This window comes from Perca fluviatilis, chromosome 12 (genome assembly GCF_010015445.1).
Source record: "Perca fluviatilis chromosome 12, GENO_Pfluv_1.0, whole genome shotgun sequence".
Taxonomy (NCBI): domain Eukaryota; kingdom Metazoa; phylum Chordata; class Actinopteri; order Perciformes; family Percidae; genus Perca; species Perca fluviatilis.
In genome coordinates this window covers 9898190-9911984 of record NC_053123.1, presented here as the reverse complement: position 1 = coordinate 9911984, position 13795 = coordinate 9898190, and the positions used below count along the sequence as shown (strand labels likewise).

The window sequence follows — 13795 nt, the reverse complement described above, 5'->3', positions numbered from 1 at the left end:
CACAAATCTAATTATTTTCAATAGGAAAACCAAAATATAGTGAAGATTTGAAGGGTGAAAATGCTGCTGATGGAGCCATACAAGCCCAGACACAGACTGAGGTAGTACAAGTTATAGTTGGGACCTGGTTTGGTGTATAGAGCCGTTTTCGGTGGATTTAATCAAAATGGGATGTTTGAATGGTTTGCTGAATAGTGTTGACTGGCTAACGCAATGCTATTATGAAACATAGATAATCATGGTTAGAGATAGAAGAATATAAATGACAATCAATGTCAAGGGCTGCTGTAATTCTACATTAGCAGCAGTTAGACAAGAAAGCCAGCAGAGGGCAGCAGAGCATAGCTCTCAAACACATGGCTTACACATAGTTTAAAACAAGATAGGGAAAAAAAAGAACTAAAAGTGTCTGTGAGAGAAGTTATTCTTCATTACAACAGTCCTGACAAATGAGCATAATCAGACCAAGTTCTCTCCTTGAGTGGAGACATTAGATTACCTCACCTAATTAGTGCAATTCTTGGCACAATTCCTTAAAGTGGTTAATATAAAAACAGCCCATAATGTTGTACTTTATAGTTTTATGATCACTTTGTGGAAAACGAATAGCAGACAGTTTTATTATTCTACAGCATCACTTGTATGTAATACTTCAGGAATTCAAACTCTAAGCTGAAAGGAAGTTAAAGAAATAAAGTTTGCACAGGCCATTCATGCTTGCAAGAGGATGATGGGTGTACTCACGTGTTCTGGCTTTGCCCACAAGAGGTGTGCTTCTCAAAGCATTCTGCAGCGCGACAATCTTAATGACATACTCCGTTCCTGGTTTCAGACCTGTGACCAAGCACAAGAAGTACACAAAACGTTATAAATTAGGTTGTTATTTGCCACATTTTTTTTTTAATCATTTGTATTTGCATATTTGCATGTATGTTCTATTTGCCTGAGTACAGTAAATCTCATGCTCCACACTCACCATTAATAATGGCGTAGCTCTGGCCTGCATGGGGTCTGGGGGTAACCTCTCGAGGCAAACCCCCGGCCTCCTCATAGGTGACATAATACCCAGTAACGCTTGGACTGCGTGATGGCTCCCAGGTGAAAGAGATGCTGTTAGGGTTCAGGGAGGTGAAGCGGATATTGGTGGGCGGGATGACCACCGGTTTGGCTGGAAGAGACAGACAAGTAAGTAAAAACTCATCTACATGTTATGTTGTGCATGCATACTACCTACACCTTTACCGAAGAAATAATATTACATCTGCATGTAACTAAAACACTGATTTGTATGTATTGACTTGTGTCCATTCAGCACTATGTAGGGGGGGGGGGGGACATTTTATATTTACAAATGAAATCTGAAATCTGAAAATATAAAAATGCCAGTTTGGGATATTTTTATTTAATATTTTAAGCAGTACTATTGGCTTGACCCACACTGTAGGATTGAGATGAATAGTTACCTGTGGTGGCAGTGAGTGTGAGAGGTGCACTGCGTCCGTTTCCTTTCAGTGTATAGATGTTGATCTTGTAGGTGGTGCCTGGCTCCAGACCTGAAGTGAAGACACAGTGGCAGCTTAGTGAGGGGTTATGTGCTTTTTTTTTTTATTTTATTTTTTTAAGTAATCCTAAGTATCTGATGTTATGATTTAATTATACTATATGCAATTTTACATTATTCTTACAGCTGTGGGTTTACACTACATTTTTGTGTATGTAAATGCGTGTACATTCTCATATCGGTGTACCTGTAATAGTGAATGAGCGTGAGTCAGAGCCAATGGTCCTTTGAATGGGTGTGTAGCCTGTAGAAGAGGTGGTGGGTGTGGCCTCAACCAGGAAGCCAGAGATGGTTTCTGTCTTGGAGCGCCAGGTCAGGGTGATGGAAGAGTCGTTGACGTCAGAGATACGAACACGACGAGGGGGGCTGATATCTTGAGGTAGATGAGGACAGAGAGAGTAAGTAAGGATGAGAAGGAACAAACCCAGCTGTGAGAGCGTATGCATCTTTTAATAACGGGATCAACGCAAGAAGAGCTTTTTGCACAACACAAGAACTATCTGTAACAACGTTACTTTAACAAAAATGCCATCTCTTGGTTTTATGTATTAAATCAATACATTCATTTGTCACAAACTCACTCTCCAGAGTAGTGACCTCTCCTTGGACTGGCCTGCTGGTCAGAGAGTTTTTCAAAGCATAAACATGGACTTCATAGGCAGTTGCAACCTAAGGGAGATAGAGAAAAAGAGACGTCACAGTCTCTCACGGTGTTGCCAGTTACCACAGGACTGAGTTTAGGTATACTAGCTGCAACTACTATCATAACTGAGCATGTGTACCCACAGGTCTGCCTATGTATTATTTCCTTTTTGTAATCAGTGAGCAATGCACAGTTATTCTTAGTTCTGCTATTGTTGCAAGGTAATGGAGTTTCAAGAAGGGACAGCATTCATTGTGATGGACCTCTCTGCAAGTCCATTTTCATACTCTAAAAACATAAATGGAAACCAATGGGTATCTGAAAGGAAGATAAACAACCTTAAAACTAGTTTAAAATTGCTGTTAATGCAGAAGGTCAGGTTATGCAAAACACTCACTTCTAACTTCTCTTCAAGAGACAAATACAAACCGAGTCGTTCATTCAGACTCACGAACCCACACTCACCATGAGTCCAGAGATGTGTGCCTGTGTGGCGTCTGGGGCCAAGTTGATCTCCTTGGTTGGACCGCTCTTGTTCTTTGGGTTGACCACCACACGGTAGCCTGTGAGGCCCGTTAGGCCAGTTAGTCGGTTTTCCTGACCCGGCACAGCCCAGCGCATAGTGAACGAGGTAGGGCCAACCTGGGAGAACTGGAGGTTGGTGGGGGGGGAGATGGCTGTGGGGGAGGACAGAAAAAATACAGTTTGAGGGAGACAGTACTGAGTATCGACAGAGGTAGGTGCTCACCGAATACTATGAAGTCCGAAATAAAGGATTTCACACCAAATTAATTTTCTGTTTGGTTTCGGAACTTTTTGTTGTATCACATTTTTACCTCAAATATATATATAAAATAATAGAATATAATAATATATAACATCTAGAACTAATCTCATTATATACCTGTAGCTTGTGTCCCGACCAGTGGTGTGCTGGCCGTGTCATCATGCACTGCGATGACTTTCACAGTGTATTCAGTGCCAGGTTGCAGACCATAGATGGTAGTAGACTCAGCATCTCCTCGGGGAGCAGGGCGCAGCTCTCTCTCACCCTCCTCCGGACTTGAATACAAGACCCGGTAAGATGTGACAATTCCCTCAGGACTGTCCCAGGTGATCCGCAGTGAGGTGGAGTCGATGTCTGAGAAGGTCAGGTCCTTGGGACGGTCTATATCTAAAAGGGTGATGAGAGCGGACAGAAGGGTGGCAAGGTAGTGGGGTTGAAGTAGTAGGGGGAGAGGTCACAAGGTTGTTTTTCGATGTGTGAAAAACAAACAACATTTCACAAATATCTCTCTACAAAGTGTATACCCTTACTTGTTAAAGCGTTCACCACCAGTGGGGAGCTCTCTCCATCTTGTCCAAGTGCATATACACTCAGAACGTACTCTACAGTGGGCATCAGTCCTGAGAAAGTGATCTCCGTCTGGTCTGGAAAAGAGAAGGAAAAGGATACAAAAACAGGGAAGAAAAAGAAACATCAGAGTTTCCTAAACTGAAAGCCAGAACAGGTTTATAGCTCAAGCTTTAAAATACTGACAAAACACTACATACTGGAAGGTTTAGCCAAACACCATACCTGGAGCCACCACCTCAGTGAAAGACTGTCCCTGTCCATTTCTGGGGACCCCAGTCACCCTGTATCCCTTGATTGGGCCCTGGGCAGGGCTCCACTTCACTGTGACACTGTTGTCATTTACTTCCATCACCTCCATTTCGGAGGGAGAGTCAACACCTAAGAGGATGGAGAGATGAAGAGGAGAACGTTGTGAATTGAAACATGAAGAGGTTGGAATAATCACAAAAAATAGGTGACTCTGTTTGGTCTCTAGGGGTGTGTGTGTGTGTGTGTGTGTGTGTGTGTGTGTGTGTGTGTGTGTGTGTCTGTACCTGTCTTGTGCATGACATAGATTGGAGTGCTGGAAGCGGGGCTGTCTCCTCTACCAGTCACAGCATAGACGGTGATAGTGTAGTCAGTACCAGGCTTCAGGTTATTGATTGTGGCAGTGGACTGAGAGCCAGGCACTGTGAACTCCTTAGGATTACTGTGACCTCCTGGATGAAGAATGATCGTGTGGTACATTTTAGAGAAAGCAATATCTTAATACTCAATAGACCGATCATACAGTAACAGGAATCTCCACAATAAATAAAACACTGTATGGACTACAGAAAGGGAAAATGCATTCATAAAAAAACGTTTCCTGGCCCAAAAACAAAATCAAATGATCATTTCAAGCCATTATTACTAACTCACCGAACTCTCCATGAGTGATCCTGTAGTAGCGCACAGTGACCGGTGGGGCATCCCAGCGGACGGTGATGCTGGTAGGGCTGGAGTCTAGCACTTCCAGGTCTGTGGGAGCATCAGAGACTAGAGAGAGAGAGAGAGAGAGAGAGAGAGAGAGAGAGAGAGAGAGAGAGAGAGAGAGAGAGAGAGACACACACACACAAACATAAATAAACAACATGATGATGATAAAATGGTGAGTAATCAATCAAGTATTAAATAAGGATTTTCATACTTGTCTTCTGTTTCCCACTGAGCGGCAGGCTCTCTTGGGTCCCGCTCACTGCGTAGATGTTGACCAAGTACTCCGTGTCTGCAGTGAGTCCTGTCAGGGTGAAGTGGTTCCTGGACGGGGGCAGCCTCTCGTCCTTGGCTCTCCCGCCGCTGACCATTTGGTAACGCATACGGTAACCGGTGATTTTGCTCTGGGGAGCAAGCCAGTGGATGGTAAAGGAGTTGGTGAAGATCTCAGAGAAACGCAGGCCAACTGGTGAATCCAGAGCTGAAGACATGTTGGGAAATACGGCAAAAAAAATTTGGGTAAAAGATCAACATTAATATGATCTGTGCCCTGAAAAAGAACCCATTTCTGGCCTGACCCTGGACCCTGTTGTTAAATTAGGCTCACCTGTTTTCTGGGTGCCGACGAGGGGCGAGCTCTCTCTATGCTCATACACACACACCACGCTCACCAGATACTCTGTGTTGGGCAGCAAGTCTGGGGACAGTGAAAGAGCCATAAATACAAAACGCAGTTGTTTGTGTGTCTGTGCGTTGTGTATTATTTGAATTTGCATTAACTTACGCCTTAGCACCACGCTGTTACCGCCTCCTGCGCTGATTTCTGTAGTGTCATCGTCATCGTCAATGGGATGATACCTGAATAATAAGGATACCAACATAAGATCAGTGTGTCCTAAAGATGACATCTGAATCAGAAAAAAAAAAAATGAATACTGAGCTTTAAAAACGTTTTGTGTTTTCCTCGTACCTGACGAGGAAGCTGTTGATGTCAGCGGTGTGGGGGACACGGGGAGCGACCCAGGTGACTTCCATGCTGTCTGGACCAACCTGGCCAAAGCCCAAATCAGTGGGTGCTGGTACAGCTTTTGAAAAGAGATAGCAGCTTGATTCAGAATGTATTCAAAAAGGGACATTTATAAGAGTTGTTATTGCTCAAGTGAAGGTGGCCAGAGAATTGTTATAAATTCTATAAAAAGAGTGAGGAGGCTAATAAAGGGAGTCAAAAGCTATGAGGAAAGACAAACGAGAAACTAATGTTATGACTAAAATAGAAAAATATTCCATCTACTTGAGGGAAGAGTCTGTGTTATGTGTGTGTCAGTGTAAATCCGTCTAAAGTTTTACGACATCTTAAAAGTGAGAGAACAAACAGCGTTTGCATTGGGAGGCAAAATAAGCCTCAGTATGATTAAACCCAGCAACTTAAACCAGATGGTCCTCACATACACATACACACACAGAGGATTATTAAACTGACAACACAGCATGCTGTGCAATTACATCAGCAGCTTTAAAGGTTTGCTTTACAGAGCCATGTCTTAGGGTTAATAAGAACCGTATTACATTATATAACTCACCACACACAATGTAATGTGTGACGCACACGCAGGCAACTCTAGTAAATCCATCTATGTATCTACCTAAACGATAGTTGTGACAGTTCTGTATTCGTATTTATAACCGAATGGCTCTTCCAATCAGAAAATGTAATGATTTTACTAATAAAAGGACTTCTTACAGGTCTGCTGAGTGACTGTGGTGGGCTCGCTCTCGCCATTCTCCGTCACAGTGATCACACTGATGTCATAGTCGATACCAGGTTCCAGTCCGGAGACAGTATAATGGCCAGTCGTTGGCAGAACCATGTCTTGAAAGATGGGTACACTCTCGCCGGCTGCCACCACTGTGATCCTGTAACCAGTGATGGCCGTGGTGTTGAGCGGTGACCAGCGGAGACTGATAGAGGTGTCGCTCACGTCCTTGAAGGTGAGGTCCGTCAGCTGTGGGACCTCTGGGTAGGTGGGAAAGAGGATTGGAGGGAAGGGGTGTGGGGAAGAAAGAACAGAAAGAAGACAACAGAAACACCAAACAAAACGAGAGGCAAAGGCGGAAGGAAAGGGGTTGGACACGAGGGCCAGAAAGAGGAAACCGACAGACAAAAAGACAGGAGCAGTGGTCAAGGCGAGCAACGGAAATTGTCTGCTTCCAGTAGGGTGAGATACTCAAGATATCACACCAATGGAAGAGCTAATGCAAGATAGCTTTCCCTGGTATATATTGCCATATAGTGAGGTTTCAACTAGTGTTCAATAAAGCTTCTCCATTGAACATTCTTAATATATACATAGGTAATATAGCATTAGTGTTGCATGAGTTAGAGCGGTAATGCCAAAAGAGTAGAGCTAGTATCTGTTACATGTTGGAAGCTAATGTGTTATTTTGACACATTAACTTTCAACATACTATGTTAACAACGGGGACAGTTATCTCTTACCTGTCTACACAAACGTTTCCCTGACAATATGATCACGAGAATGAGGCCAGACTCCCTAAAATGATGGTTCAGTTGTATTTCGCATGTTGAACATCCATTCCCTATGGTCTCAAAAACCCATTAAACCCCCAGGATTATGAGCTGACCTCTCACTCACCTGGTGTAATGGTAGTTGATATAGGAGTGCTCTCCATATCATCCTTAACAGTAACAACACTGATGTTGTATTCCACTCCTGGACTGAGATTCTCCAGGGTGCAGGAGTTCTGACCTGCCTCCACAAACTCCTCCACACTGTTTCCTTGCTGCCCATTGGTGGGAGTGCATGTCACTCTGTAGCCGGTGATGTCTTGGAGGGAGAGAGAAAAAGAAGGAAGATTGACATGGGGTGGGAGGAAGAAACCGGAGATAATACATCAGTATGTACAAATTACATGCTGAGGAAAAAAAACCCCGCCTGTAACAGAATTACTTTTTACTTTGGCATTTCAATGGAATTTAGAAAATGTCACAGCGACGAGACTGTAGCTCACTGACGAATGATTCAAACAAAAAGGAGAGTAATCTATCAACCTACAACCAATTTAATCAAAAAAACGCACAAAAGAGGCATACTATTAAGGTGTTAGATTATTTGTAGTGTTCAGTGTGATTAAATCTTTTGATTTTCAAGCACACCTAGGTAGGTGGCTATGTGGCTGTGTGTGTGTGTGTGTGTGTGTGTGTGTGTGTGTGTGTGTGTGTGTGTGTGTGTACCTGGTGTACTGGCCCCGTTCCATTGGACAGTAAGCTCTCCGGTGCCTGGGTTAGACTCCAGGTTGAGATCAGTAGGAGGAGACAGAGCTGGAGACGAAGAAGAAAAAGATGAGTCAGAGGAGAAAGAAGTGTCAAAAAATACATAAAGCCGAAACATTAGGGGAATCAAAGAAAACAGAAAGCAACGAAAGGATAACCCGAATAAAAAAAGGTGACAGGGTCAATATTCATTGGTTTATTCTTACGTGTGACAACACGGCGTGTGACTGGGGTTCCCTGCTCGTGGCCGTTTATTACTGGCTGGACGCTGTATGTGTACTCCACTCCCGGAGTTAGACCAGAAATGTAAATACTTCCTGAGTCAGAGGTCACGTCTCTGGGGGCTTCTCCGCCCTGGCTGGGACGTACCGTCAACTGAAAGATAAGTGCACACAGTGTCAGAGAGACAGCAGAGAGCGAGACATGGATCGTGGGGTACAGGAGGTAAAAGGTCAGAGGTCAGTGTTTTCCCAAGAACATGGAAGCCAGCAGAACATTCTCATCTCTGGTGTGACATATTCTGACCAATCACATTTAAACCCTGGGGTCTGTAGCTCCCATGTTATCTAACTCCAAAGGGGCCGACACTAAACCAAGAACAACTGGAATGCGCTTTCCACAGCAAACGGAAGAAAACAATTTGCATCCGACAACAATCACACAATCCAGTCGTTTAACAAAAAGGGACAGAATGGGAAACGTCAGCTTTATGAATATGTGGGTATAAAAACACTTTGTATGTTATGTATTAGCAGAGAGCATACCTTGTATTCAATGCGGGGAACTGGAGTCCAGGAGATTATAATGGAGGTGTCAGTCACATCAGTGCTGAAATGAGGAGCGCTGCCCATTGGCAGGTCTACAAACACACGGAGAGTAAAAGTGTGTTCTGATTAGTTATTGTGTCACAGTATGTTAAGACATAAGCACCCCAGCATGAAGATTGACATAGGCGTGCATGCATAATCAGAAGATTGCACCTATCTTTCCACTCAACTGTATCCATAACGCCAGGGTCCTCTACTCATCTTAAATCTTGTTTTTTGAGGGCAGAAACCATTACTAATATTTTTGGATTTATTATAAGATGACCATTGCCAATATGTTGTGCAGGTATTCTACATGAGACATGTAACGTGATACTTTTAAAAGATCGTACCCTCACTTTGTAAAACAAATCCTGATCTAGGCAAACACATGCACCCTTTGAGCATATGCACAGTGACCACACGGCTTTAAACTCGTTCATATGCATCAGCCACTCACTAGTGGTAAATACAGCGGTCTCTCCTTCACTGAGTGTGTTATCTTGCTCGGCATGTAGCGTAGCGGTGTACTCAGTATCAGGCTTCAGGTTGAGGAGGGTGTACTGAGTAAGGCGGGCAGGCAGGCGCAGCTGCTTGGGGTTAGAGCCCTCAATGGAGAGGAGGAGACGGTAGCCAGTGATTTTGGCACGAGGGGCAAACCACAATATCACAGCACTGTCCTCCGTCACGTTGGTGAAATGGATATCTGTGGGAGCATCAGGCTCTAAAAAGAGAGGTCAATAAAAACATTGTTAGATGTGGACAGTTTGATTTAAAAAATAAATAAATAAATAGGAGGACCATACCAGAGGTTTCACATGTTTTAGCTCATTATGTAAAAATCACATAGGCTACATAGTATACATTACAGACAATCATCCTTCAGAGCACACCACTTTCTTTCTTTTTCTTTTTTTCCTGATCCTGTTTCTGTGCTGTTTTGCTGCACCTTTTTTAATATTTATCTCTAGTTGAGACTTGATATTTTGTGTCATTACCCTAAAGACATGAGGGCATCCGTCATACTTACTAGTGGTTTGCTCCCCAATAAGTGGTAAACTTTCCTCTCCATTGTGAATGGTATAGACGTGGAAGCGGTACAGTGTTCCAGGCTCTAGGTGTGACACTTCAATGTAGGAGTTTTGACTGACAGGCAGGGTCATCTCCCTCTGCAGGGAACCAGACTCATCAACAGGGACGGCGGTGACCCGGTAACCTGAGATGTCGCTGGTTGGGCCGGACCAGGTCAGAACTATTTTTTTATCGGACACCTCGAAGAACTGCAGGTCTGTAGGAGAAGTAACTTCTTCTGTGGACAGGAGAAAAACAACCTAACATTAAAATTGGAATTCTTGAATATCCATTTAGATGAAAGAAGTCATCATAGTGTTTAAGTCCCTTATGTAACAGAAAAGTTGATGCCTCCTATCAATTTAATAAAATGGAGAACTCATATGAAATATTTTCTGCTAAACAAGGTAAGGTATGTGGAAATTCAATTCAATTTAATTCTATGACATCATGGCTCTTTAATAAGTCATCTTTTATGTTGCAGATCACCAAAGCCCCACGCATGTTTATATATACATAATCATATTAGTTGTATAACACAATTTCTACAAGGAATGTCCAAAATCATATTTTGGACAGACTGGATGGCAGGAGGACACATAGCTCGATGGTGTTTTTTGCCCCCAACTGCTCCTTCCAGGCATCGCTGCGACCGCTGCCTTCAAGGCACCTAACCCTAACCTTAACCCTAACCCTAACCATAGCCAGTGCCTCCCAACGGTGCCTTCTAGGCAGCGCTGCCTGGAAGGCACCGTTGGGGGCAAAAAACACTGATAAACGGACACATGCTGACATTGTTGAAGCAGTAAAGAAGAGCTGGACAGAGTGCAAAGAAAGAGAGGAGAGATATCTTGAAAGTATTGATAAGACAATAAGGAAAGGAAAGAAAAAAAAGAGAAATGAAAAGAAAAGAAGTGGAGCTGTCTAGATCGATTAACCCTTCGTCATTTTGAACATTTATCAATACGTAAAGTTGCAGTTTTAATGTATTTTTTTTTTTTTTTTTTTTTTTTTTTTTTTTTTTTTGGGTTTGTGTAGCGAGCAGCTTTTTTGACATAGTGTACATCTACAGAGGGGGATTCACTTGGCTTTCCGAAGATGGCAGCACACACTCTTAACGAGGTCACGTATCTATATTCTATCACACAGACACACACAGACACACACACCCTTTTCCAGCATCTGCTCAACAGCATGTTAGACCTGGCAGACTGAAAAGTTTTACATAACTCCAGTCAGAAAAGGAGTGCAACAGCTGTGAACTCAATGACTTCACTTTCCATTGGAAAACTCTTCCCTTCTAGTATTAAAAACTGTAAACTTCTACATAAGAACTGTGACTAGGCCACAGGATGACTTGCAGGTTGATTCTGGAGGGTGCCCCTATGACAAGAGTAATACGTCAAATTAATTCATACATACATACATACATACATACATACATACAGCAGTCAAGATCAAATGAGGATCAAAATCACCTAATAGGCAGATTTTTGGTTGCAGCACACCAACTCCTGGTGCTAACGTCAACATAGGACTAAATGTCCCATAGCGTTTTACTCTCTACATCTTTGTTCCAATCATTATTTAGTATCCGGAAGGGTTGTGGGTACTTTCAAAGTCCCAGAAATAGTCTCCCTTACATATTCGACTATATCCACTTCCGGAATTGCTACGGTGCCACAGGTAATGTCCGTGGCTTGTTAGCGTTGCATTTCCCCTGACTCATTTCCTGGTTCTCCTTCTCCATAAACAATGTGAAATCAAGGAGAGGGTTAACTTCTCCTGCTCCAGATTTCCCACCATGGTCAGAAAGCACAGGGGAGACACTTTGTTTCTCCCACTATGACCCACCCACACACACACACACACACACACACACACGCCGGCTCAACGCACACACCAGTGCACAAGTATAACATCAGGCCACGTACGTAGGCTATGGCGAAAGCTCTGCGTGGAGCCTCCGCAGAACCATAAAACAGGATTTAAGCAACTAAAACCTGAATATACACATATGGAAGAAACCATACTGACTTTACATAAAAAATAAAGACCCAAATATTAAGGATTGCTTTTTCAGGAATCCATCCTACTGGTGTTAACTTAGCCAGACAGACAGACAGACAGACAGACAGACAGACAGACAGACAGACGGACAGACACTCTCTTTCTCTCGCTCTCTCACCACCTCTCTAGTTCTCACACACATATACACACACACACACACACAAAGCAACCTTACTCAGGCTTACCGAGTTGAACCTTTCCAAATAACAATTTTTTTTACACATCTCAGTCTTTCACCTGGCAGTGGATCTCCAGCAGTGAGGACCTGCACAAAGATAGGCTCACTCTCCAGGCTGTCCTCCACAGAGTAGATACTGACGTTGTACAACTTCCCAGGTAGAAGGTTACTCAGAGTCACAGATGTTGCCGTGTCAGGGAGAGTCAGCTCCGTGCTTTCACCTTCTAGTGATGGCGTGTAGACAACTCGATAGCCTGCATGGAGAAGGAGACCACACGGTTCACTGTGCATTCGGGACTGTCAAAGACGAATAGGCAGGGGTTCAAATTAGCAACAGAATGGTGAGAGATGTTGGCTGTGACATAGCATACCAGTGATGGGAGCCAGAGGTTTGTTCCAGCTGATCAACATGGAAGTTTCTCCCACGTCCTCCACTTCATGCTCAACGGGAGCATCAGGGGCTATGGAACAAATGGGGTTTAGGTGTGAGAAGGAAAATTACAACCACTGCTTTTTTTTACTGGATCACTTAATTTATAGTCCTTGGCACATGTTCATTAGGCAGCTTGCAGGTCTGGGATTCAAAACAACATTTCAGTCTAGCAGCTGCAACGTTTGTGAGAATGGTAAGAACATAGAAGAAAAGATAGGAATATAAAAAAGGTATGTGCCTACTGACCAGTGGTTTGTGAAGTAGTAAGAATTAGGTTGTTCTCTCCGCTCTCTGTAATCTCATAGACGTTAACAGTGTACTTCCTCCCAGGTAGAAGCTCATTAATGTTCACTGAGGTAGCTGTGTGGGGCAGGTCTGATAGAAAAAAAAAAGATTGTATTAACACATTTGTTTTTATACATAGAAATATTTTGAAGCAGCTATATAAAAACATTTTTTATCTCTGACAGATAAAGAGTACTGTCTTGGTAAAAATGTCTTTTATTTTGAAATCAGGCCAAAATACAATGTTTGCCGCAATCCGTACAAAACCCAACTGTATTTTTGTGTATGTTTTTATATAAGTGTATATATGCATTTACCTAGCACCAGGGGTTGTCCAGATGCCTGTCCCTGCTCACTGAGCTCATACTCTATTCTAAAACCAGAAACTGTGTCAGAGGCAGAAACCCAGGAGATGACAAAGCTGCTGGAGGTAATTTCGGTCACAGACTCTGAGATGTCAACTGTAGGCAGAGGTTGGGTGGTCTCGCCTTGTGATGGCACAACTACAGGAGAAACAGACAAAGACAGAGATGGAAAATAAGTGAGTTGGCTACTTGCTGCCTCTGAGATCAGAACTGGCAACAGGACACTCTGGGGATACAAGTTTTTAAATCTCAGAGAGGAGTTCTTGGTTAAATAAAGTTACATTTCAGGAGCCAAACTGAATTTTTTTATTATTATTATTTTTAAGAGGACAAAATATTGCCATTTCATGATGTTGCAAGCATATTTCCAGAGCCATGTCTTCAATATCATCTTTCATATTTACTTTGCAAACCAGTGCACATTAAGCAGTGATATGCACAAAAATATACCCATGCCTAAACCAGCTTGCATGGAAAAAGAAGCCACATTAACTGTCAATACTGTTGGTTAATCAGCGATGCGGCAACTAAGCCAGCACGGAGATCTGTCAACTCCCTCAACTCACATGATCCATAATTGGTAGTGAAGTCAAAGCGTGTGACCTCTCGGCGCCCAAACTGCAACACGCTGATTAGCTGACCCTCGTAGGTGATGCCCGGCTTCAGACCAGAGATGGTGTAGGAGTTGAGATGGCCAGGGATCATCACCTCTCTCCATGGGCTGTGAGTGTTTTTCTGTAAAATGCGATGAAGGATGTTAGAAAAACAAAAAACAAATAG

At 43.1% G+C, this 13795-nt stretch overlaps 1 protein-coding gene across 3 annotated transcripts in view; it reads right to left on the bottom strand.

Moving 5' to 3' along the window:
* fn1a (fibronectin 1a) overlaps positions 1-13795 on the bottom strand; it is a 32806-nt gene that overhangs the window by 5642 nt on the left and 13369 nt on the right. Inside the window, exons 14-40 of one of the 3 annotated variants that reach the window (XM_039817800.1) lie at positions 13582-13750; positions 12968-13153; positions 12612-12740; positions 12304-12393; positions 11992-12186; positions 9644-9922; positions 9074-9337; positions 8572-8666; positions 8014-8182; positions 7769-7855; positions 7170-7361; positions 6257-6529; positions 5486-5600; positions 5300-5373; positions 5123-5212; positions 4730-4996; positions 4462-4578; positions 4095-4259; positions 3784-3939; positions 3522-3635; positions 3109-3378; positions 2670-2881; positions 2143-2230; positions 1749-1934; positions 1464-1553; positions 977-1168; positions 745-834 (exon numbers count right to left, since the gene is read on the bottom strand). In XM_039817800.1, the coding sequence (XP_039673734.1) occupies positions 745-834; positions 977-1168; positions 1464-1553; positions 1749-1934; positions 2143-2230; positions 2670-2881; positions 3109-3378; positions 3522-3635; positions 3784-3939; positions 4095-4259; positions 4462-4578; positions 4730-4996; positions 5123-5212; positions 5300-5373; positions 5486-5600; positions 6257-6529; positions 7170-7361; positions 7769-7855; positions 8014-8182; positions 8572-8666; positions 9074-9337; positions 9644-9922; positions 11992-12186; positions 12304-12393; positions 12612-12740; positions 12968-13153; positions 13582-13750 (4354 nt within the window). Of the gene's footprint in view, positions 1-744; positions 835-976; positions 1169-1463; positions 1554-1748; positions 1935-2142; positions 2231-2669; positions 2882-3102; positions 3379-3521; positions 3636-3783; positions 3940-4094; positions 4260-4461; positions 4579-4729; positions 4997-5122; positions 5213-5299; positions 5374-5485; positions 5601-6256; positions 6530-7169; positions 7362-7768; positions 7856-8013; positions 8183-8571; positions 8667-9073; positions 9338-9643; positions 9923-11991; positions 12187-12303; positions 12394-12611; positions 12741-12967; positions 13154-13581; positions 13751-13795 lie in introns of those variants that run through there. The other 2 variants (XM_039817801.1, XM_039817802.1) reach the window with 2 other exon arrangements.